At 30.9% G+C, this 27,697-nt stretch overlaps 1 protein-coding gene across 7 annotated transcripts in view; it reads right to left on the minus strand.

Annotated features, from left to right (window-relative positions):
* The window catches only part of Pds5b (PDS5 cohesin associated factor B), a 200,021-nt gene that overhangs the window by 78,876 nt on the left and 93,448 nt on the right, over window positions 1-27,697 (minus strand). For all 7 annotated transcript variants that reach the window (XM_078016128.1, XM_078016127.1, XM_078016129.1 and 4 more), the window contains exons 9-17: window positions 25,871-25,986; window positions 22,492-22,586; window positions 16,454-16,599; window positions 16,075-16,226; window positions 14,953-15,066; window positions 9,565-9,646; window positions 6,075-6,123; window positions 3,579-3,718; window positions 2,035-2,150 (exon numbers count right to left, since the gene is read on the minus strand). In XM_078016128.1, coding sequence (XP_077872254.1) covers window positions 2,035-2,150; window positions 3,579-3,718; window positions 6,075-6,123; window positions 9,565-9,646; window positions 14,953-15,066; window positions 16,075-16,226; window positions 16,454-16,599; window positions 22,492-22,586; window positions 25,871-25,986 — 1,010 coding nt within the window. The remainder of the gene's footprint in view (window positions 1-2,034; window positions 2,151-3,578; window positions 3,719-6,074; window positions 6,124-9,564; window positions 9,647-14,952; window positions 15,067-16,074; window positions 16,227-16,453; window positions 16,600-22,491; window positions 22,587-25,870; window positions 25,987-27,697) is intronic.

Raw genomic sequence — 27,697 nt, forward strand, 5'->3', positions numbered from 1 at the left:
ACTGAGTTTAGCCTTTTAAAAATATTCTTATAGTCAATTAGAAAAAAAAAAATTCTCTGAGGCCCTCATAAGAAAAATAACAGGCTTTCCTCAAAGAAATGCAATTAGCCAAGAAATATTTAGGAAAAAGAATTTCAGTCTTATTAAAATATATTCAACTTTAAAAATGCAAAAACTAAAAAGATTAGTTAACACTGTCAGAGTTGGATGAAATGAGTGCTAGCTGACTACTAGATAGAACTGAAAGCAGATTCTTCCATGAGGCTACTGTACAGTGTGGTGGGCTCTGTAGCAACTTTCTTAATTTAATACAATGCCTTTATAACTCACTGCTCCTTTTCTATAAAGTGGTAATAATAATAGTTCCTATAACAATATTTTTTATTCTTTTAAAGTTATATATCATTTATTTAACTTTATGAATGGTTCCTATTCATAAAATTAAATAAATAAGTTATAACTTGAAAACATTTTTAGAGTCCTCCCAGTCACATTATCAGTACTAATTACTGTTAGTGTTTATGTTCTAACATATCTTCTAGATCAGTAGGATCTGATTGCTAAAGGCAAAGATTTATTTACTCTATTATATGGACTTAAAATCTTATATTTCTGTCTGCTTGTCTTTATTTCCTATATGAAATAAGATGATAATATGTAGGTTGCTATTTTAAAACCTCCTGCAAATAAAGTTCTTTTCTTTTTATCCCACTACCATAGGAGATAACCACAATATTGCTGTAGCAATCTCTCTTCTACTCCCCTCCTCCAATCATACAACTCAATGAAGTGTGGTTCTCAAAAATCAAATAATGAAGTATAACTCTAACGGTCAACCTTAATGGCCTTCCACAATCTGATCCAAATCTACTTTTCAAGGATCAACTCTCCATATTATAATTCAAATATATGACATCATTTTCTAAATATCTCTTTTCTTTCTTATCCAGTTAGCTTGATATGTTAATCTCAGTGCCTACAATACTCTTTCTCTCATCTCTGAAAAAACAAAATATTACCCATTCTTCTCTTTTAGGTAAAGTATTACCTCTTAGGGATATCCAAAAGGATTCATAGAATACAAGATGACAAGTCATTAGTATTATTTTAATTTTAATATATACTCCCAAAGGGCACCAGAGATGAATAATAAGTCATTATGCTATATTTTTAAAAGCACTTTTTCCCAGAGTTTTCCATAAAATATTTTTAAATATTTTAAGGAAAAGTCCAGGAGATGGGAGGAAGTTCTGCCAACATTTCACAAAAGGGAATACAAATGTAAAAAGAAATAATGTCACAGATGGTATCAAACCTGAAACACTTTTCTTCGGGGGGAGGGGGGCACCAACCATGAATTAAACCTAGAGGCACTTAACTGCTGAGCAACATCCCCAGTACCTTTTTTTTTTTTTTTTTGAGGCAAGGTCTTGCTAAATTGCTTAGGACCTTACTAAGTTGCTGAGGCTGTCTCTGAACTTGCAACCCTCCTATCTGAGCCTCCAGAGCTGCTGGGATTACAGGCGTGCACCACTCCACCTACTCCACCTGGATCAAAGTTGAAACTTTAAATAAGAGTTGTTTAAAGAAACACTTTCAGTTCTCATATATTTGTGAAAATACATCAAATGTTCCTTCAAAACAAATTCATCTAGTTTTTCTTTTCTGAGGTTGTAATTAAAATTTATGCTACCTAACTTACCTATGCAAGTTAACAAAAGAGGCACTCCTGGTATATTATTAACACAAAATACTAGACTTGGATTGACAATTTCTCATATAAATTGAACCAATGCATAAAACTAAAATTAAAAAGAAGAAAAACTAAATAAATATATACACAGATGAGTGCACATATGTGTATATATAAATTCAGAAATGTGTGTGTGTACATACACAGGAGCAAATTTACGTAAGTTTACATAAATGAGTAACTAGTTTGATGCCTTGCACATAGCAGTACCCAATAGTCACTGACCTCCTAAATGCATGGGTGAATAGTAATGAAAACTTAATATTTTTATATACAAATACCTGATAGATTCAGTATCTATGTGCACAGGTGCTATCCTCTCCAAGAGAAACTTGATCATTTCCAGGAAAGGATTTGTAGGCTGTTTAGGGTTGCCCAACTTCTTAGTTATTTCACGCTGTAATGTAGATTTTTTAAATATCACAAAAATATGTTTAAACAAATCACTACATTGTAATATTAAGATACTACATTAAAACCATGTAGTACTGATGCTGCAATCAGTAAATCAATAAGAATGGAATAAGTAAAAAAAAATTTTTTAAACTAGTTTAAGAATTAAGTGTATGAGGAAGGTAACATTTCAAGTAAATAGGAAAAGGGTAAATTATTCAATATAACATTTTGAAATAAAATTGGAGATAAATTTGAAACAACAAAGATTTCTATATCATGTCTTTTACCAAAAAAAAAAAAAAAAGCTTAAAAGGATAAAAATATAAAATAAAACCAAGGATCCAGTAGACACACAAACTTTAGCAACCTTATCAGAGAAACTTCTTAAAACTACTGACTCCTGGACCTCACTCTGAAAATTCTAATTAATTAACCTGGGGTAGAAGAACCAAGAATCATCTTTCTCTAAAAAGCAGCTCAGAAGATACATGAATAACAGATTAAGAAACACTGAAATTAGTAAATATTTTCACTGACTTGCAATAGAATAGGATTTTGTGATCGGGACACCAAAAGCAAAAACCTCATGACCCAGCTAGATAAAAATAAAAATTATGATACATAAAGAACATCATAAATCAAAGGGCAAACTACAACTGACATAAAATTGTTCATATCTTAACAGACAATGCCATTATGACAAACTAACAAATCAATAAGATAAATACCATTCCATAAAAAATAGGCAAAATGATAAACATGCAATTCACAAAAGCAGAATGAATAGATAAGAAACTCATGGAAAAAAGATGATTAGATGACTAGCAACCAACAAATACAAATTCTACCAAAATAAGTAAGTTTTTGTTGGTTTTTATTTGAATTTTGTTTCTAGTGGTGATACTGGCCAACATTTTGAAAGAGAAAATAGCCACTCTCACCACTGGCAGTTAGTAAAAACTAACCAGTTTGGGAAGCAATGTACCAATACATATTGAAGATTTTAAAAAATGGACCTTTAAACCATGCAATTATATTCCTAAGAATGTATAATAAAGGATCAAGAATGTGCAGAAATGTTATACAGTTCTTTGCATTAATCAACAAGTGGGGGAAAATCTAAATGTACAAAAAAGTAGACTATTCAGTAAAGCGAGGCATATGTATTCAGTGGTATGCTATATAGCTATTTAATATAATACTATAAATGACTAAGTAAAATATTTAACACTGTATATGTAATATCATTTCATTTTGGAATACATACCATAACATTAACAATTATCTATATGGAGGGATTATAGTTTATTTGTATTGTTACTTATATTACGTTTTCTAAATTTCATATAATAAATGAAAATTACTTTTTAAGGCAGGGAGACAAAAACTATTTGGGTGTTTTTCAGACATTATTTCTTTCTCTCCTTACCACACAACCTTCAGCCTGTTTGCAGGAGCATGTTGGACTAACAAGTACTTCTAACTGTTTTCTTATTTTCTCATCATCTTCTAACACTTGTGTGAATTTCTTCATGAAATCCTGAGCCTTACCAGGATCTGGCAAATTTCCTTAAAATAAATTAAAATTTAATTAAAATACATTTTTAAATTGCTCAAAATAATTTTAAAAATCAGTACTTCTCATTTTTTATTATTTTGATTAATAATTCTTATCTACATGTTCAGGTTAGTTCAATAAAATAAATTGTGAAGTAACATCAATAGTCAATTTTCACAAATAAAATCTGCTTTCTAGAAATATAAAACAGGGTCAACTATGAAGAGATATCTATGCAGGAAATGACTGCACTGGCTATTTCTAAATAACTTCTTATAGCATTTAAAGATATCAAGATCAACCTTAATAATGCCCATTTCATTATTAGTGTTCCCTCAAGCTTATGGCATATGTTGTTCTCTTGAAGTTCAGAGCAAAAGATAAATCACCAAGTTTTATCTTTAAGGAACTATTTTCTTATATTTCTATGTTTATTATTATGCCAATCCAGAGAAAATCCATATATACATGCTTGCTATCTGGAACTGAAATATACTAAGTAAGCTGTTTCCAGTTTTACTGTTGGATATGTCATTACTGTATGAGAAGAGATTAAGTCTTTGTACGAAACTTCATATTACTCTAATGGGTCTTGTGAATCAAAAAACCTAAGAGAACTAATAAAATGTTGATCCTAGTCTGGTGTTCCCACCCCACCCTGGCTATTTAACTGCTATAAAGAACTAGACTAGAACAGAAATTACAAAACTTTGGATAGAAAAAAGTAGTAGAAATTCAAATGAATCTTAAAGTATGAATACAGTAAGTTCAATCTTCAAGTTCCCACAGTTCTGAAAATGTATATTAAGTCTTAACAAGAATAACTGAATCACTAAATGCGGAAAGAATATATTAATAAATTAATCCAATTAAACACTTGTTATATGATCTTTTCATGTTTTCTATATGAGAAAAAAAATTCATTGCAAAGAAAGGGCTCCATATGTTAGTACAACAGATAAAACACAGTACATATAGAAGACAAACTAAATGTTTGCGTAAGTTGTAAGCAATAAGCTTCAGCATACAATAAGCACCTGAAGGAAAGCTGGAAAACTGTTAGTGTAGCACTTTACAAACTGATCCAAACATCACTAGCAATTCACTGGAGTTTAATGGTATTATGGAAAAGGGAGTATTGTTTTTAAATAGTTTTGGAAAATGTCATTTTATAGTCCCTTCCTAACAGGCATCATATTAAAGGGTATAAGAAGACCTATTTATTAAAGAGGAGAGGTGCAAAAGGGGAAGAGATGGAAGACTGAGGACAACAGAGAGAAAACAAAACAAAACTTTAAATTCAACATCATACAAATATATCGTCCTTGCAACCCCTTCTTTGTCACAATACCCTTAACCACCTATAGGATACTAGCTTTCCTCAAACAAAAAGTGAAAAATACTACCTTGCTTGAAGAAAATGGACAGAGGGGAAAAAACAGAAAGAATATAGGGGATCATCTTCTTAAGAGGATACTAGCCAGAACCAAACTACTGAGAAAATAGTGATGATTTAAAAAAAAAAAAAAAAAAGCATAAAACTATTTACTGTAGCACATTATCAAAAAAGACTGAAAACTAGTTTTATCTACCCAGATATGAAATATATTTTGTTCTTAAAAGATCTATTCACACTAAAACTCCAATCACATAACCTAAAACCCAGTGAATTAAGTTACTGCACTCTTCAATGTCTTCGCATTACTTCCATACACGTTTTGTAATAGTCAGCATCTCAGATCCATCTTAAGATCTTTTCATTATCATCAAGTGGAAGTTCAGTAGACTCATTTTGCCAGGTATTCCTGATTACCTCTATGATTAATACATCTGCTATACACAATAATGTCAAGGTGGGAGGAAAAGGAAATGACCACAAACATAGTTATTTCCCTACTCTTGCAAGAAATAAAGATGTACTACACATACTGTTCAATGCAATTAAATAACATTTATTGAGCATCACTTAAATCAAATAAATATTTTTTTTCAAAAGAAACTGTTAATGTAGTCCTTGGATATATTCAATTTTCACTCAGTGTGAAATCAGCTTCTTAAAATTCACATTTTATGAAGAGCAACCAACACCAAAGCACTAAAGTAAGCTCATATAATGATTTAAGTGAATTCTCAGAAATAAATTTATGCAATGAATCCTTTCTCCAACTCAAGTTTTTACAAAAGAAAATCTGAAATTCTATATCATATGCCAAGTAAAAATCAGAAAAAAGTAAAGCTGAGTTGCTTATTGAATATCAAGTAAAAATGCATTAATTATTTGCTATATTTTCAAAGCCTAAAATGAAACATATTATAAGAATTATTTTGATTAAATCTTAAATTTTATATAGATTTAAAATCACTTACTTGTAATAACCATCACTTTTGAAAATATGGCCTTGACACTGGCATCTGTCTGTAAATCACAAAAAAAAAAAATCAAAATTAAAATTTCCTGACAAGAATCTACATTATATTCCTCAAAAAATTAGGTACGAATAACTTAGTAATTCTCCAGTTCCATGCCCTTACCACAACTACATCCTTTTTTTGGGGGGGGGGCCACATACTGGGGACTGAATACAAAGGAGCTTTAACCATCTATCAACAAGCTCCATCTACAGCTCTTTTTATTTTATTTTGAGACAGGAGGACACTAAGTTGCTGATACTAGCCTTGAACTTGCAATCCTCCAAGTCATTGGGATTAAGGTGTACGCCACCATTTCCAGACTACTGTAAATATTCCTGAGGTATTTTTTAAACCCTAAATGTATTAGATGGGAGGTAGAAGTGAACACATTTTTCACTCTCATCACCTCCTACCTCACCCTGTTTTTTTAGTTCTCAATTAAAAAACTGATTGCTACATAACATTTTTTGAACAGGTAGATATTTTGCAGTTTTAGAGCTGAAAGAATAGGGTAAGTTTTGGAAGGAAAATAAAATAATTAAAAACTTGTTAGTTTTCAAGTTTTTAGCCCTATCTCAAATTAAAAGTTGACACATGTATAAATTTCAACCGACTTGAGGTTTCTCAGGCATAGTAATAAATCTTATGGCAAAGATCTTAATGGAAAAAGACATTTAAAAAGCTGTTTCTAAGATTTCTAGGTATGGGTTTTAACAGGGAAGTGTAATTTCACTGAATAAATGTGCTCACCACATTGTACTACACATACATTCATGTACTAATTTCATGTGAATTCACATATATAAAAGATAAAAAGATTTATTGTATATATCTTCAAGTGTCATATTTTTTAATATTTATTTTTTAGTTGTAGTTGGACACAATACCTTTATTTTATTTATTTATTTTTATGTGGTCCTCAGGATTGAACCCAGGGCCTCGCATGTGGTAGGCAAGTGCTCTACCACTGAGCCAAAACCCCAGCCCAGACAGTGTCATATTTTATAAAACCAAAAACATGTCATTGAGAAACTGTGTTTAAAAATACTAAGCTACATAAATATTGGGTTAAAGTCAATAAAATAAATAAACCATCCCTATTGAAGGAGCTGTTTAAAAGGAAATGAGAGACAAAGCATAATAAAGTACAAGAATTAACTCCCAAATACTTGAAATTTGGAATACTAAACAGCAATACTTTAAGAAACATACAATTTTTGTTGTTTCATTTACTGATGAAAGAGATTGTGCTGGGCTTTCAAGAAGTTGAATTACATGAAAAGAAACTGCACCAACAAAAGTGCAATACTGAAAATTAAAAAGTCACTTTTGAGGAGCTGGGGTTATGGCTCAGGGGTAGAGCACCTGCATAGCATGTGTGAGGCACTGGGTTCAATTCTCAGCACTGCATATAAATAAATGAACAAAATAAAGGCCCATCAATGTCTAAAAAAACATTTTTTTTCAAAAGACACTTTTGAATAATTAATTCAGTTCAATGAAGTAGAGGGGCTATGTTGCTGAGCCAAAAATTAAAAACTGGCTTACTCAAACCGAATAATAAAGAAAGCAAAAAAAAAAAAAAAAAAAAGAACAAACATAAACCAACTGTTAAAGTCTTCCTGGTAAGATATGAGGAAATATAAATACCCAAAAGTTAAGCATATCTTTGAATTTTTTCTAACTTTAATTCACTTATGTCTATTATAAATCTTAGTATAAACAAACAGAGAGAAACTACTAATTCTTCTTACAACACAACTCTATTGGAGTACTATCCTCCTCCATTTTGTTTCTTCTTCAATCCTACCACATATTACCGAGAATTCCTACTTGATAATTATTATAAGACAAGCAAAAAAAAAATTACACAAAGTAGAAAGAAACTAAGCATTGCAAATGAACTGAGATTTTTATTTTATCATTTCATATATGACTGAGTAAAAACATCATGAGATCCTTTCAAGTTTTTATTAAGAGGCAAGATAAAGAAGTTCTACTAAAGAAGTAAAAGCTGAAAGACTCAAGTCAAAGCAAAGTTGTACTTGATTAAAATCTCACACATCCTGAGCAACATGATATGAATGTGCTATACATGATCTACATATTTAGCATACTACCTGGTTATTATGATTTCAATGATACCCCAAGTCAAGAATTCTATACACATAAATATAAGAACATCTCTTATTTTTATGTAACACTGATGCATGTTTGGCCAGAGGAAATAAATTAATACTGCTCAAAGTAACAGCACTTAATGCCCAGATTACTCACTGAAACACAATGACTTATTGCATAATAATACTCAACAAAACACATGCCTATTGACTGAAATACACTAATTTAGGGTTCAGAAAAAGAAAACAAAAATCACTGAATTGTTTTTTAAGTCATTTATCATAAGGGAAAACACATATTCCAACAGGTTCAATACACTCAACAATCATAGAAAACAGGTTATATATATTCCATAAAACATAAAGGTTATTGTTAGCCTACAAAACAAAAATACTACTCAGACATAAGCTTCAATTAGGCAAACAAATGGTACAATATCTTTGAAATCTTCAAACCACACTTAAAGATTAAAAAAAAAAAGTTAGAGAATCACTACAAATCTCTAAAACAACTGCTGTTAATTTATGGATTTTTAAAGCAATTAGTCAAATTATGCCCAGAGAAACTGGAAGCTTTCTCCTTTTAGATAAAACTATACTGCTTTACTGACTGTCCTACAAATACAAGGTTTGTGTGATGAAAGGGTCTGGAGAGACCATTATGGACTGAAGAAGAAATAAAATACTGTTGTTTTCCCTCAATGCAATTTAAAATAAGCAGGTACAATAATGCAATATGTTTTGGATGAATTATAACATTTATAGGCCTACCTAATACTGAAATCATTCTAAATACCCAAAAAGAAAATGATACTTTACTAGATGAATATTATCATTTGACTATAATTAGATATTCAAGCAACACATTAAAATCACCATAATATTAACTGGAAGAGAAAATACAAAGATACTGTACTATAATTACCTGATTATAAAAACTTTCTAAAATCCTAAGAGTATACAAGATGTGGAGAGTATTCCTGTGGCAAAATAAAAGTGTAATTTTATTCTATTTTTTAAGCTTTCAGTAACACTGAGTTATTGTTTATTTCTTTATTTTTAAAGATACCAAAAACTTTTGAATGCACAGAAGTACATTCTCTTTTCTGATGGCTATCACCTTTTGCAGATTTAGTAAACTCTTAAAATTTTTCTATGTAATAAGTTTCTTAAAAATTACAGCTAAGTTAGGAATCTTAAGTTCTATCTTTAGTCAGAACTCTTCCACTGTTAATACAAAGCAGCAATGGTAAATAGCAACTAAAATGTGTGTGTTTTACAAAACTTAACATCAAAAGAAATTTTTCCTTTAAAATTTAGCTTACTTTAGGTTGCTTAATTAAGTCAAGCAAATCCTTTACTTGATGTCGGAGCAGATTTTGACATTTCCACATTTCATTCAATGCTCTAAAAAACACAAACATATAAAATAGGTTAAAAAAAATCTTTCCAGAATTGTCTAAGTACATAACTATTAAAAAGGGTTCAAATTACCAAAGATGACATAGGAAAATTCACAGGACTTAGTAACTGATGATGGGGGGGGGGCAGTCAAATATAACAATAAAAAAAACAGGATCAAAAGAAGAAATTCCCAGTGGTTGTGTTTTGCCTTGTCTAAAAGTAAGCTGTATTTACCATTAATAAGAGCACTTTTGTAGGCTAAGGGTATAAATTGGAGAAATTGTAAATTTAATAAATAAAGGAAAAAATGAAGAAGATCCTATAAAAGGTAGAATAAAATAGAATCCATGACAGAAACAGAAAAGAGGTATAGTTATGAAAAAAAATGGGGATTTTTTTCCTAAAACAGCTATTGTATTACATTTAAGCTGACAGGAATTATTTATGCTAAAAGTCAATATTCTTTCAATTTGGCAAAAATCCTGATATCTTCCTAATAAATGTCTTTTTCTTGGGCAGAAATTTAAATCAAAAAAGAACTTAGGTAATTAAAAAAGATATATTAATCAAAGAACAACCAGTGTTAACAATATATTAAGTTATAGAATATCAGAGCCACACATTTTAAAATTTTAAAAAGAAATTTAAAAACTATTTTTCATTGGTTTATTTTCAATTATCTATACTTCATTAACCTCTGTGACCATACACACAAAGCACTGCCAAGTAAGTAATAAAAACAGAAGCATATAAAACATCTCTTTTTCCTTTGATGGAAAGAAGATTGCTTAATTTTCCATTCTATCCTTTACAATTTAAAATGCCTTTGGATTTCTTAAAGGCAATAACTAGTTTGAATCTGGAAACTTAAATTTCTGTACAGCAGTCACTTTAAAATGATACTTGTGGGGTGAGGTGACCCACACCTGTAATCTCAGCAGCTTGGGAGGCTAAGATAAGAGGATCTCTAGTTCAAAGCTAGCCTCAGTAAAAAAGTAAGGCACTAAGCAACTCAGTGAGACCCTATCTGTAAATAAAATACAACATGGGGGTGGGGATGTGGCTCAGTGATTGAGTGCCGCAAAGTTCAATCTCTGATACAAAAAAAAAAGACACTCACAAAACAACAGTATTAGGGCATTTTCAATTTAGAATGTGAAATTTAAACAGTTATACTTTATTATTATTTTCAAGTTATTAAAATTTCAGGAAGTTTCATTGGCATAATTTATTAATATAAACACTGAAAGCAAAATATCTATTCTCCAGAAGACTATAAAAACCTAAAAACTATATGTTACATAATTAAAATATAACTTTTAAGGAAGCAGGGTAGTTGTCTGTGAAATTACTTCTGAAATCCAAAGTCAATGCATTCTCTTTCATATTACTAATCATAACTTACAATTTCTGAAAGACCTGGATGTTGAGACTTGCTTTTACTTAAAACAAAGAGGAAATTATTTAATCTACTGTAGTTATTTATTAAAGATGAAATCTCAAACAACTCTAAAGCCCACCATAAGCTACAACTATAGTTGAAATTAAAAAGTGACCATCATTGTCTAAGAACTCATATAAAACATATTTAGCTTACTGTCCTTTCAAGTATTTTTATACAATCATTAAGCAGCAATTTGTTCTTGTTTACTGCCTATCTAAATAGCCTTTCTTTTAACATATGAACTTTTGTAGATTGATTTAAAAATCTGCTTAAAAGTTACACTGTCAAAAACCACTAAAATGTATGTAAAAATTGTGCTGTAGATTAGAATAAAATTGTTACTTGGAAAAAAAAATTTAAGATGTCTGATAATATACAGGAGAATGTAGAAATTCAGAAACCACTGGTAGAATTATAAAGTAGTATCAATTCAATACTAGCTTATAATGATGAAAATAAACATACTCAGCAATTCTACTCCTAGCTATACATTAGCGATTCCAAACTGACTGTCCATTAGAATTTCCTGAATGTTTTTCTGAAACCCCTAATGCCCAGACTGTCTTCCAGGCAAATTTAATGAGAAGCTTTTAAGGAGAGATACAGGTGTGGGTTTTGTTTAAATCTCTCAAGGTGATTCCAAAATGTAGCTAAATTAAGGAAAATATGTAATTATACCTTAGAGAAACCCCTGAAGGCATGCACTAAACTTTAAATATTCATAATACTACTAGAAGGAAGGAAGAAGCAAGGGAGGGAGGGAGGGGACTGGGAGGGAGAGAGAGAAAGAAAGGGTTTGGAGTACAGCTCGGTGGTGGACTGCAGGCCTGGCGAGTACAATTCCCAATAAGTACCATGAAAAGAATTAAGACACACATCCATTCTCTCTATTGAGACAAATTTTCAATGTAAAAAAATGAAATAAAATTGTGACTTAATGACATAAAAGTCACGAGACAATACACAAAATTATTCCATTTTCATCAAGTTCAAAAGAAGCAGAAATATTATTAAGGGATACCTACACATCCATATGTACACAAAGGTATTTTTTATAGGAGATGAGAAAAACTAGAGACTAGAGGTTATCTCTGGGAAAAAGATAGGAAGATGGAAGGGCAACAAGTTCACAAGTTGGATGGTATATTTGTAGATATTTTAATTTTATTATACATAATAACTCACATTTATGTAATTTATTATCATTACAAAATAAAGAATGTAATGGTCTTTGAAGAAAACACAGGTAAATACTAAAATTTTGGCAAGTATTACTGTGGATCAGTTAATTCCAAAGTTGGTGAGATAAAATGATATATACCTAACTTAAATAGTTATATTTTATTCACAAACTATTTTTGTAGAATCAAAGTCTTTTCAAGGACAGGCCTAAAGTAAAATTTACTTTCAACATTTCAGTAGCATTATTTTTCAGAATATCTCTTATTAATGAGTGCTTTATTTTTAAATTCAATCAAATATATTTATCATTTAAGTGAAGAGTAATGTCTGATATGGTTTGTTTTATAAGTACTATTTATAATTTGTGTTTCTACTTACAATTATTTTTCTTATTTTCTATTTCTAGTATTAAGTTTTTATTAATTCTTTTTTATTCCCTGGATCTGGAAACTCTGTACTAATTTCATTCTTTTAAAGGTGACTGTTAAATTTCTAAAATGTGTACCTGACATATGGTCTAATTAGTTGACATGTCTATTCTTACTCTTACACGATAAAAGAACATTAGAACACTTTTTAGTGCATATTACTCACCTATTATCTTACATGTTTTATGTCTGATAAAGTCCAAAATTTTTCACATTGTCATGGCACCAACCAGAACAGTGGGCAGTAGAAGAATGTCCTGGAGACCCTCCTTCTATGACTAGACACAAGGAACTATGGGACGGAGGGTTCCAGGGACACTTGAGAGAGTTTACATACAATTAATTGCAGGGAGTATGCTGATTAAATATCAGCCTAGATGCATGCTTACTTTTAAATCTACATCATCCTTACAAAAAAAAAAATATCAGCCTGGATGCATGCTTACTTTTAAATCTACATCATCCTTACAAAAAAAAACCTTATTATTTTTATAATCCTTTATTTAGATTTGCAAACATATTTGAAATTTTTGTTGCTTCTTCCATATCCTCTCTTTCTTACAAAAAAAAAACCAAACAACTCTTTAAGTAATTTTTTCACATAAGATCTGAAGTAGCAAATTCTCAATTTTTGTTTAGAAGCATCTTCACTTCATTTTTACAGCTGAATGATATTTGAGTTGAGTCAAGGAGTCAAGATATGCTTCAATTTCTAATAAGACTGTTTCAAACAGGATATATATGCCACATCTCATCCAATCTAAGAGGCTATCAACTGTACCATAAGAAAAAGAACCACCAATTAAACTACAACAAGTGACAATTTTAAGATGCATTCCAATTGCAGTGAAAAATTTACAATATATGTAATAAAATTAAATATAGTTAGTATATTTTACTACATAGAGTAGAGAAACAATGACTTTTGGAACCAAGAAGAACTGATTTTGAACATGGTTCTCTTACTAAAACTGATTTGACTTTATGCAAGTTAATTATTTCTGTGTAATTCAGTTTACTATATGTAAAATCAGAAAAATACTACTTGAATTAGAGGCTGTATAGGGTTTTATTTCTCCCTGTAAAAAGCCAGATAATAAATATTTTAAGCTTTATGGGTCACAGTATGTCTTTTGCAACTACTTTTCCATTATAATGCCAAACTATTCATAGACAATGCATATTTCAGTGCCTGAAATACAATGGGTATCAAGGAATGTACATTTCTATATAAATTATCAGTAATGTATAATTTTTACTAAGGAGGAAATGAAGTCTTAAGTCCCATTAAGCAGAAGTACAAATGAAAATTACATATGGCTCTTTCAAACTCCAATTTCTGAACATGTTAATTCTCAATAGTTGTAAACCACTGGACTACTATGGGTTTACACTTTCTAAGATCTACAGTAAATCCCTAGACCTCAACTTCTTAATCCTTAATTTGATTCAATTAGATTAGCAATGTGTCTTCCATGTCTCAAATATTAACTCACTACCTAGACATCCAAAGGTACTTTTTGAATAAAATGTGATCATAAAAATATATCTGTAGCCAGGTATGGTAACACACACCTGTAATTCCAGCAACTATAGAAGCTGAGGCAGGAGGAATGCAAGTACAAGGCCAGCTTTAGGAATTTAATGAGACTCTGACTCATAATAAAATTAAAAAGGCTGGGTGTACAACTCAGTAGTTAAATGTACTGGGTTCAATCCCCAGTATGGCAAGTAAATTAACAAACTCATGCGCGCGCGCGCGCACACACACACACACACACACACACACACACAATTTGTGCTTACCCTTTTACTAAACTATAATACTATGTTGAGGGTATGTAGCACAAAAGTTTGTGTCCTACTGCTTTATATCATAATTTAAATCAGTACCACTTAAGAATCAGATGATAGCATTTTCATAATATGGACCTTTCTAACACCTTAAGGGAAGAAAAATAGGTATATCACATTTCTTGAGATACCAACAATATGAAAACTTTAGAAAAAAATCAAATTCTAAAAGATTCCAAATCAATTAGTTCTACTTTTTAATTGCTTTAAGTTGCTTGATCTCATTTTGACAAAACTTCTTAAAAAAAAAAAAAAGTTGAGTATTTTATTGTGTCTTGACCCTTTAAAACAATGTTTACATTACATAGTTTACATTTTCAAATAAAGCTATTTGTGGTTTCTTTTCCATAAAATCCAATAGTGCAAAAGATGAAAAGAAGAGTGTGACATTTGAGACATACTTCACAGCATTTAAATCCAGTGTGGCATACAAGTAATATAAGCACTTCATCCGCTCTGTAGTTTCCAAATTGTGGGGAACCATGTATTGAGCAAAGATCCGTTCAACAAGTAATCTATAAAAGCACAAAGAAGGGACCATGTTGACTCTTTTTAAATGTACTAAATTTGTATGTAAAATTCTAAAACATACAATAAATACATATTAAACAAATTCCTGACTTTTTAAAGTTATTATCATGAAAAACAGCCTGGTTAAAAGTAATCAGAAATTACTAAGTCCTCTCTCTCATTTCCTTTGTTAGCCTAGAGCTTTGATGGCACCTCTGTTTCCCCCCATCATGGCTTACTGCATGAAGAGGCCCAGAAGAAGAGGCACTATCCCCTCCCCCAAAAAAAGAAAGAAATGTACTAGCAAGTCATAATGCAAATTCTATACACTAATACCAGCCACTCAAAAAGTCTAAAAACTACTTTTATGAAAATAAATTTCTTAGATAATGTTAACCCTAAGACCTCAGGTTCTAATTTCTACAAATCTTCAAATTTTGATACAAACCTATGTTTCTTTTCTCACTGTAACCTGCTATAGGCATAACTATTTAGATCCCACTAATAAGCTGTCAATTCAGACTATAAACAGGATTTGTGGCTTTACTGATTGTGAAAGGACTGAGATCCATACAAGATCTATCCTTAGGCAGATAATGTATTTTTAAAGAAATTTATAAACTGTATTTAGCCTTGACTAGGAATTGGTTCTATTTAAAATGCCCTTAATCCAGTTTATTTTTATTTGAATTTCATTTGAAAAAATTGAGACTCCTTATAACACAATTATGAAACAAAACTAAATTATAACTAGATATATTCCTACTTTCAGATTTAACTCTGTTCACAAATAATGCATAAAAAATAATATAAAAATTGTACCCATTCCCTAAAGTTGTGCACATTACTGCTTCTTTTGTGGCTTTGGTGAAAAAGAGAAACTACTCATTTCATTTCCCCTGTAATAAAAACTAAGGATAAGATTTAAAGTGACAATCAAAACAGTTTGCATAAAGCAACAGATCAAGAAATTATACCCCAAATCATCAAATACACATATATAGTGTCCTTACCGATCATCAATACTATTTTGGTAATATATATGTAGCAATTTGTCCTTAATCCATGATATCTGTTTTGCAGCATCTTTTCCAGCTGCTGACTGTAAAGCATATTTCTTGTAAATTTGGGCAAGTCCCATCATAGCTTCTTTACGCACTCTCCACTTAAAATAAAAATAAAAAAGTTTTCTTTATAATGTAAAACTGCTTCTATTGTACAAATTCAGTAAACTATAGTAGTAGTTTTTCATTTCCCTTCACTTTATTTCCTTCAAGCCTCAGATACTGAATTTAACTACTATATTTATTAAAAAAACAGTATTTTCAAGTGAAATACTATTTTCAAATATTAAAAATAAAAACCTACTTATTATTACTTATTTCTACTTACCCGTTTATCTAATGTTCGCTCTCTCACAAAATTAAGTAAGTGATCATTGACCAGAAGAATATCCTTTTTAGCAGCTGTAACTATAGACACGATAACATCATGTCTAATAGCTTCCTCAGGGTCATGTGACCTCACTTTAAGATACTCTGAAAGATAATATACTCTTTGATTAAAATGGAAACTTTAACAATTAAAATGTTTAAAAAGATTGCAGAAAACCTGTGAAAATAAACCACAGCAAAAACAAAACCTAAGTAGAAGGTTCAATATTTCAAGAAAGTCAAGAGCCAGAAAAAGGAAGAGAAAGGAAGAGGAGAAAGGTCAGCCCTTCAATCAAATAATAATGCTTACATGCAACTGAACAGTAAAACCTCTCTCCTCATTGGCTGGGCAAGGAAGCAGACTAAGTAGTTTCTAACTTCATTAATATAGAAATGAACAAAATTCTATCAATGTTAAACATTTCGTTTTTGTTTTCCATATAAGTAGATAAAACACTCAAGTCAAGCTGTGCTATTGGGAAAAGGCTAGAGTATTAGAATTTCTTTCCTATAACTAAGGAAACCCTGAATAAGGTTACTGAAAGAATAAAATTGAGATATTGGCAGCCAAGAAACAGAGTAAGAAAGATTTTGGGGCAATTCGACTAAATGAGAAAAGGCCAAGGGAAAGATAGAAGAAATGAAACAGATTTCACAATTATGAGTCAAAAACATGGAGTTCATTCATAGCAATGAGTAAACTGGAAAACAAATTTAACATACTTCAGTAATGAAATCTTAGGCTTTAGTTGCAAAAACTAAACACAAATTAAACAAAATATTACTCATCTTTTTATTATGAGAGAGAAATTTGGTTGTTTGGGTTACTAAACATAGTCTTGCCTATACACAAACAGTGTTTTTGATTTTGAGTAGATTTAATTCTCTAGAAACAGTTTTAACAAACAATTATGATTCAAGCACCCATAACATCACTGCCCATGTCATAACCCCTCCACTTTGCACATGCTGTATTAATAGAAACTATTCTAAAAGTGAGAAAGACTAAATGTTGCTAGAAAAAACTTCTAAAGAAAGGCAAATGTTGTTTACCTAACCCAGTAAATTTAGCACTATGATTTCAAATGAACATGTTAAAAGAGCTCAAATTCCTATCCTTACCAAGATACATACACAAGTTTTATAGTTAACTGTACTCCAAAAGCATCACATACTATTTTATGTGTCACGTAGAAAGAAAAAAAATCCAATGACACTCCATCAATTTTAAGATGCTTCACAACTTCTCTAAAACTAGTCATTCATGTTAAACAAGTATACACAAATGTTATTATTTCATAGACATCAACTGAGAGGAGAAAGTGATAATAGAGAAGAAAAAATAAATTCTCAATTATTAGCATAACAAAGCATCTACTAATATTCTTCACAATATGGCTGCATCCCTCAAAATTTGGCTAAGGTCAAAAGAATGAATCTCACAATTACTACCAGCAAAAGAAGATAAATCTGTGTGTATAACATATTTATTTCTGCTTACTCCTGAAACTCTACTAAAATGGTTAAAGGAGAAACATAACAAGAAGAAATCATAGCAAGAGATGATCTGTCAACAAAATTTTGACAGATGCAACACAGGTAAATGACACAGGACAAAGGAAAAGGATGAAATCCAAATGAGAAAGAAAACATTAAACAAGCTCATTTTCAGAATAGAACCCAGGAAATATTTAAAAATTTCAAAGACCTAAAGAGACAAGAGATGCCGACTTTGGCTGAATGCAAGGAGTGTCAAAAATCTATATAAATGTTAACAGTGGCTTACCAATTGAGAACTGTTCTTTGACTTCCCCTCCCTTAGCTCTGCATTCTAAATTCCAAAGATAGCCTACACCTAAGTTATTAAGATGTTATATGCTAAATAATCTTTCTTTAAATTCACAAAATTCAGAACATTTAGTGACCCTCAGATAACATTAGAATCTATAATGCACCTGTGTATCAACTAACACAAGCATGTAAATTACTTTGAGGTTTAACTTTCAGAAAAGTAATACATTTGTCTAAAGAATTACAGGTAATAGCCTGAGATGGTCAAGGTCAATGTTCTAGGCTAGAGGAAAACAAGGGAGACCCATTGCCCTGAATGGCCAAGACCCATTCAGCACATAGTCTCCCTGCCTACTGTCCTCCTATCCCTTCTTTCCCTAACTATACATTACATCTGGATATAATTTTTTAATTACATTAAGTAAATTACAAATTTTATTTAAGGACATCAAAAGTAGAATTATAAGTTATTTGATTAAGAGAAGCACTGGATCTGCTGGGGTTGAGAACCACTGCAGCACAAGGTTCATATGCAGAAAGTAAGATGATAGTCCTGGTCAGGAATGAAGCCCATGGAATTTAAAATATTAGCGGTGGTGAGCTTAAAAGAAAATATTATAATTGAAGATCTGATAGAAAGTGATAAAAATCAAAGCTTTCACCTTCAAACAAAATAAAGGATTGTTTTCTTACTCTCATTAGAGTTTCATCACTCTCTAGCAGCGAAAATCTCAGAAGATCTGCCACCATATTTCACGTAGGGAAGAAAGAAATAAGACAGAAATCTTCTGTAAAATGAAATAAATAGATAGAATATAGCCCTCATCTGTAGAAAAGGGATGGCAGTTAGAAAATTCGAAGAATATATGGAAAAAAAAAAAAACAAGCGAATCCCATTATTGTGTACATCCACAAGAATGGGGTACTAATTAGAATAAGATATTAATTATGCATGCATAATTTTATCAAAACATTCTATTGTCATGTACAATTAAAATAATCAATAAAAAATAAATAAAAGTTCAAGGGGAAAAAAAATTAAGGAGAGACTATATCTAAGGTCATCAGGAAAGAGAAAAAGCCAACAGAGACCTAAGAAGGAACAATAAACTTTGGCAGTTAATTCCCAGCACTATCTCTTTCCTACTTTGTAAATCCTTTACAATCTATGTGACCTAACATAAGAGCAAATCAAAGAAAGAGAAGCTCTCTGTAGTCATGTATAATTTAACTTGGTACAGACTGCTACAAGTTGAAAAGAAAAAAAACACTAAGGTCTGATTATACTTAAATAAATGAAAAAAATGACAAACACTGTATAAAAGTGAGAAAATTCAAAATCTAAAATGAAAGCCTAAAAATAAATTTTAATAATAAATTTTAAGAGAATGTGACCAATTTTTCATACTGAATTATTTCGAATTCTTTAAGCTTCTTAAAGATGAATAATAAAACTAAAAAATATATTGGAACACCAATGAAACTCCATATGATACACAACCACAAGAATGGGATCATAATTAGAATAAGTTACACACCATGTATGTATAATATGTCAAAATATACTCTACTTCACGTTTATCTAACAATAACAAATAAAAAATATTTTGGAGATAAGTCATACCTAAATACTTTCAAGAATAAATATTTAAGAATGGTATGAACAAGTGAGACACAAAAGGAGGGAAAAAACTAGACTTTGGAAAGTAAGTGAACAAATATAACTTCAGATTTTCAAGAAAACAAAATTCCTAGCCAGTAAAGGGGAAATTAGTAAACCAATCCTTATATTACACATTATACAAAAGGCTTAGAAACTGTACAAGTACTTCTGGAGCTTCAGATCATGGAGAAGAAGGGAGAAGGGGCACCTGGATGAAAACTGAGAAAATACAACAACCCATCTAGAAGATTAGCCCTATGCCATTTCAAACTGATCCTAAAGAAGACTTTTAATAAATAGTGCAAATCAGAGAATCTCTAACGTGGGGAACACCCAAACAGTTGAGGGCATGGACACCATAACCTAAAAGAATATTAAGTAAACAACAGACAAGAAATGTGAATGCAGAAATCCACTGTCCTTTTCCCACAGACACTAGAAACTAGATTTACAGAAAAGATGTTCTTCCATGGAAATCCGACCCGCTAAAGTAGAAATATCTAAAGTAAGGGTCTTCCCACAAATAACTCACCCTTATCACCCTAAAGTTCATAGTTGACAGATCCATTCATAATCTCAGAAATTTCCAAATGGCTTTTCATTTAGTCACATTCCTGTTCCCATTAAACAGCTTCAAATTACCAAGGATTTTGAGGAAATGTTTTTAACAAAGAAAACAGACACAAAAACAATAAAATGGTGGTGGGGGGGGGAGCAGTTACTAAAAACATTTTGTAGAGGAAAAGAACTCCCCACAAAACTAACATTCATGGTCGCAGAAAATACTACATCGAATAACACAAGAAAAGGATGCTATAAAAAAAGAAATATCCAGAGGGAAAAAAGGAGGAAAGACAACATGGGGAGACAGGAGGGTGAAACAGACACACAGATACACAGACATGCAGGCAGAGAAATAAAGGGACAGGAAGGAAGAGAAAGAGAGAGGAAGAAAGGAAAAAAGAGCCAATGTGGAAGGAGGGCAAAGAAGGGAAGAAGAATGCATAGTTCCAGTATCAAGGCTATACAGAAGCAGCTAACTGTATAAGCAATCCAGATGTGAAAAGGAAGATAGACAGCTCCAAAGTGAGGTGTCTCCCCAGAAAAGGATGAAACTGGTAAAAATACCTGCTTCTTTAGATGATTGATAATAATTTAATATAACTAAATGCATTACTATGACAAGTTTTTGTTTAAATACAAATGAATATAGTTCGTGGTATTCTTTATCAAAAGAAACTCAGTAGTAGTAATTAAGATTTGAAAAGCAATGATAAGAAAGACTGTAAAAAAAAAAAAGCAGTTAAAAATGTACTACAGGGCTGGGATTGTAGCTCAGAGGTAGAGCACTCGCCTAGCATGCGTGGGGCACTGGGTTCGATCCTCAGCACCACATAAATATAAAATAAAGACATTGTATCCACCTATAACTAAAAAATAAATATTTTTTAAATGTACTACAAATTGGGAAGTTTTAAAAAAATAAATGACTAAAAGAATGTGAAAGATGAGAGACTGATAAGTTAAAGCCTTTAAGGGTCTATGATTGCTCAGAAAAAAAGCTATAGTTCTGGCTAATTTTAGACTTCATTACCAATTATGTACTCAAAGCACCAAAAAATAGTGTTTACTTTGGAACCCACAGAAAAGAAAGGAAAAATTAAAACAAAGAAAATCCATCCAACAGAAAAGAGAGAGAAACATAAAAAGAAAGAAGCAAGGAAAAAAAAAGAAATAGTAAAATAAGACAGCAAGTTCAACTCCTATCAAATTCAAATAATATTTCAATGAAATGTTCTAAACACATTATAATACTATACATTCTTTATGGAAAGATACACATGTGGTAGCTATAAAAACATGGATGGTATGTAGACCAAATTCAGTTGAGTAGCTATACTCTAAAAAAGCAGGGAGAACAGTTTGTGAGGGCATTTTGACTATATACGTTTTTAATCTCAAAAACACAGCAAGTGCTAACATTCATAAGGAAGACATAGTGGCTGCTAAACTAATCTAAATCTTCTGAGCTATTTAATATTTAAAAATTGAACAGAACAGTAATAGATATGATATTCTCATTAGTACATAAATGCAAATTTCTGAACTGGCTTATGCCATCCAGAGTTTTAAAGCTACCTCCAACTAGCACAGTGAAATTAAATTACAAATCAATGATTCTCACCTAGTTCTTAAAATATTAAAGACTATGAGTCTTAACAATCTATTCAGTCAACACCGGTTCAAATTCAAATTCTTTAAAAAAATTTGGAACTGTCCATGAACTAAGAAACTAATTTTCATGAAGACAGTAACTTTTCATAGGTGTTTCTAGCCAACACAGGAACTATGCTATAAAGATTATAGCTTCAGAGAATAATTTTCATGCTGATGAATTGGAATAAGACAATTTCAACTACTAAAACAACAAAGATTTTTGCCTTTATAAAAGTAAGGATTGTAAAACACACACCACACACACACACACACACACCGCCCACTAAGAACACCTAGGAATATTTGCTGTTACATGTATATAGTACCTGTCAAATCCTTTGCTAAATCAGGATGGTTCATGAGACAATGACTAGCAAATTTCACACATTCCAGGCGTATTGGTACATGGATATCATTAAACCTGATAAAATATAAAGGCACACAGTAATATTTAGAAGAGAAACAGATGTATTTAATCTATACTCAATTTTATTTTTTGAATTAAATAAAAGTCAATTTATATAGGAAAATCCAAAATGAAGCCAGACCATTTTTAACAAATTTTTTGACTATATATCAATTAATCAACTAAAGCAAACTCATAATTTTAAGAACCATGCAACTTGAGAGAATCTTTTAAACATTAAATATTTGGCTCAGATGTAAGAATTAGAATGGCAATATTTTCCTATAAATATACTTTCAGCTAGTCAAGATGGTGCATGCTTGTAATCTCAGAGACTCAGGAGGCTGAGACAGGAGAATCACAAGTTCGAGGCCAGCCTCAGCAACTTAGCAAGACCCTGTCTCAAAATAAAAAAAGGTCTGGAGATGTGACTCAGTGATTAAATATCTCTATGTTCAATTCCAGTACAAAAAAAAAAAAAAAAAAAAACCTTTCAAAATATATCTGTTGTAAATGTACATGTGAAGGGTGTATATTTTTTTTCCAGAGAAATGTTATATAAATCCTACTCCATGTTTGAAAAAAAAGTTTTCTCCAAAGTATTTTTTCTTAAATATAGGACATTCATGAATGTCACATTAAACCCCTGTTATTTTATATCACATGACTTCAAATTTATCCCAAAATTATTCCTATCCAGTTAAACATCACAATTTTTATGTTTCCAATAATAGCAAAGCAAACTATATCTGTAAATACTTATGTCACTATAAAAAATTTAAATCCTTTTGGTTGATATGCCATGTAAATCTCTTAATTTTGTTCCTACCCCCACATTTTTAATAATTTTTTTAGAGAAAATGGTATGATGTGTATGTATAAGTATAGGCTTTTCCCAGGGTTTAGATTTTGCTAATTTTATCATTCTGATGTCTATTAACAGGTTCCTAATCTTAAGACATAGCTAATTATATCTAGAAATATAATCATATTAGGATTCAATTTTATTTTCAGCAAGACTACTTCAAAGACAATATTGTGTTCTCCATCTGAAAGCATATGATATTTTGTAGATTATCACTAATGGATGGTGTTCAAAGTCTATATACATTCGTTCATAAGGAAATGCAAAATGATTTTCTTTTTTAAAAACCATTAAGTGTCAATATCATTAAAGTGAAGTCATGATTTTCTATTCAATATCTTTACATGGCTTAGTTCTGTAAAATCAAAAGACTACCAAATTTTGTATCACCCAATACCGTAAGAAATAAAATTCAGCATTTATATAAAGAAGAAAAAAGCCTTCAAAATCAGCACCAAATTACTCAACTTTTTTTTTTTTTTTAAACTCTATAAAGTACCACCTCCCTCTCTAGTACTGAAACTACTAAAATCTAGCCTATGGGTCCATATAAAGTTTCCAAGTTTCCTAAGTGTTTTGAATTCAACTATTCAATCCTATATACCTTACTCATACTTTTTTCAATTACACATGCAGCTCATTATCATTACAAATAAATACAATAAAATATCTTCTAAAACAGCTACTAAAAATTGGTGTTGTATTTCATTTATTTCTGTTATTGTTTTCGTGGTGTTTTTCTTGTGTTTTGTGCTGGAAATCAAACCCAGACCTTAGACAAGTTGTCTACCACTGAGCTACACTCCAGCCCAAAAGTTGGTACTATTTAATTCTATGTGAGTTTTGTGTCATTAATATTAAAAGGAAAAATTACAATGTAATAATAGGTGACATGTAAATAAGATTTCCCAACTGAAAACCTATAAAGTAAATTCTGCATAATACAAGTCCTAATTTTAAAATATACTAAATGTCTATAACAGCCAGGTACCACATAACATTTCAATCAATGTCAGAATCCATATTACCATGGTTCTTTAATATTGTAGTGAGACAGAAAAATTTCACTTCATGTCACAGTCATCTTAGATCATGTAAGCACATTCTAAGATGGTCACATAACAACAAGAAATCACAAGTTAATCATTTCTCATAATGTATCTCTGTCATTTAAGCAATACATGACTATACATTAAAAATGTATTTCTCTTTCAGAAATTTAAATAAAATGAACTTGGAGTGTATAATTTAAAATGATAGAATACTGTACCCTGCTGTCCAAGAACTTTCCACTGCATTTAAAGTTAAAAAAAAAAAAAAACCTCTAAGGGGGGGAAAAGTGACAATGGGATGACAATGGGCTAAGATTTATTATCTTAACTTCCTCATTAAAATTATTATTGATGGGAGGGGGTTGTGGCTCAGTGGTAGAGTCTTGCCTAGCATGTGTGAGGCACTGGATTAGATCCCCAGCACCACATAAAAATAAACAAACAAAATAAAGGTACAAAAAAAATTTTTTTAATTATTATTGAACTATGAAACACTAAGAAATCAGATTGGTAATTTAGAGCTCAACAGGCACTTATAAAGGCTTATATCCTCATTTAACAAATTTAGAAAAATGAAACCAAAAGATTATTTAAAATCACTGACAGTTCTGTCATTATAATGGAAAAGACGTTATGATACCAGTACAAACATTTGAACACAAAAATAGAATCAGAACCTTTAAATCCTGTTAGTGTATGACTTAACTGCATAATGTGTTGTCAGAATAATTTAAGAGAATAAAAATTATCCTTTAGTCTTAAGGTTAAATTATGGTTTCAGCCATAGCATTTGTAGTGCTCTTATATTTTCAAGGTCAGGAATCTCTTTGTGAAAAGGTAATGAAATGAATCTCTCCCAAAGGAAAGTAACATCAAAAACACACTCAAAATCTTGCAACCAATTTCAGGTATTATGTGGCTCAATAAAGGCATAAAAGGAAAGCTAGGTCATCATTAAAAAAATACAGAAAGATAGAAAGAGAAACGTACGTAAGTAATTTATTTATCAATTTTGTTAATATCCTTATATTTTGAATTATCTCCAAATAATCTGATTAAATACAACTTTTTGTGGAGGAGTTTCATCTCCCTGAAGTATTTTCAGACTCTGAAATTGTATATTTTAATTTTATAGTTTTAATACTATGTGAGATAGCTTTTAAAATATATCATCATAGAATGAAAAGATAAAGGGAAATTTTGAAATACCATTATCAACATTGAAAATTTCAAATGATTGTACTGGTATCATATCGTCTTTTCCATATATTTTTTAATGATTTCAGAGGACACAACTTAAATATAAATGCTGTTTTTAAAAAAGCAATCTAAGTAGATATAAATGTATATAATTTTTTTCCAAGGAAACCAAAATCATATACCTGCCCAAGTAGCACTGCCAAAGTGGTTTGTTTTGAGATGCCAATTCTGAATCCTTTGCCCCAAACATTTTTGCTAGTAGTTTAACAACTTGGAGTCGTTCCTCATTATCATTGCTCTACAACAAAACATAACCAATTTTAAAATCATAAAGCAGATATTCAGAACATGACTTATCCCATGGTTTCCCTTATCCCATGGATTCTCTTATCTTTCTATTCACAGAAACAGAAAAACTTTTATTAACTCCAAATGAAAAACTTGCATAAAAAATGTCCACTACACTTTTTATAAAATTAAACTCATCATAAATGTGCTAATCTTCTCAAATTACATTAAGGTAGTACACCCTAATAAAAACACAGTCTTAAAAGTATGATAATGTTAGAGGGCCCTTCCTACATCTAAGGTTTACTTCAGTAACCTACTAAAGAGTCTTGAAAGACTGTCGTTTTTAAGAATGGACACCTGAGGAGGCCAGGCCTATAATAAACAGTGAACTCTGTATGACTGTAATTCTTAGCTCTTTGTAGAAATAAGTATGTGTTGAAGTCTTCCACTAGGAGAGCCAGTTAAGCTACGTAGAGCAGATTCCTAAATGAAGTTCTGCAGCATAATGATGAAGCTTTGCATATGTGAAAATTAAAATTTCTGGTGTATATTCTATAATGCAGACACCCTGGGGATGAAAATTGAACTTCATTGTTGATTTTGGCACCACCCAACAAATGAATGGTTAAATGAACAAGTAAATCACAATAGTAGACTTGAACATAGAGTGTGGCAATCAGGTCTATCAAATAGCACTAATACTTCAAGTTGTTATGGATAGCACATTACAAAATTTTTTTAAACCAATGCCTTACTCATCCTAGTGTTCAAGAGCCTCCACAATATGATCTAACTCATCTCTTTATTTCTCAAAATAAGTACTTATCAGTGCTGGCTATACATTAGAACCATCTCTAAAGATTACAAACAAACCTGATGCCTGGTCTTTACTTTCAGAAATTCTGATTCAACTGGTCTGATTTAATACCTGGAAATCTACTTCATTAAGGTTCTTCAAGCAAAGCATCCAGGAGTGATTTACATTTACTTTATGCTACCTTTCAACTATAATTCTTTTGTGTTCCAGAAATTCACCCAGCACCTTCCTACCTCTATATGCTTCTGCATGCTGTCTCCTTTGCTTCAATTGTATGCTGTTTGTATCTCTTATGACACTTAAAATATCTGGACTCTTATTAGATATGGATTTTTTTTCCTCTTCCTCCCATACTAGATGTTAAGTTGGCTGAAAGCAGGGATGATAATTTCCTTATTTTTAAAAATTTTCATAGTGTGTAGGAAAATGCACATAGCACTTATTTTATTTTTACTATAGAAAATCAGATAAACCAACAAATAATCAGAAGTGTGACTGCCTTGCCTAACTAAAATTGCTAACCACATTAAAAAGGGGGCAAGGGACCATTCAACCAAATGTCTCACTTGAGAAAAATATACTCCAGACTAAAACAAGAATAATTATTCATGGGTTATTTATGTTATTCACACTATCAATGTGAACTGTTTTATTTTGGTTTTAGAAACAAATCAAATTTTTTAGAAATAAGAAATTTACATAGAAATCATTTAGGAATTTTTCTGGGTGATACACTAGGATCCATGAAAGTTTAATCATTATAATTGGCTTTATTTAATTTTATTGTAATGACCAGAAAAAAAAAAGGGGGGGGGTGTCCTCCAATTCTGCAAATGAAACAGCATAATTTAATGTCAAAGTAATGACTTGCTACCAAAGATTTCACAGGACTCTGTGAAAC

This window comes from Ictidomys tridecemlineatus, chromosome 6, assembly GCF_052094955.1.
Source record: "Ictidomys tridecemlineatus isolate mIctTri1 chromosome 6, mIctTri1.hap1, whole genome shotgun sequence".
NCBI classification, from domain to species: Eukaryota; Metazoa; Chordata; class Mammalia; order Rodentia; family Sciuridae; genus Ictidomys; species Ictidomys tridecemlineatus.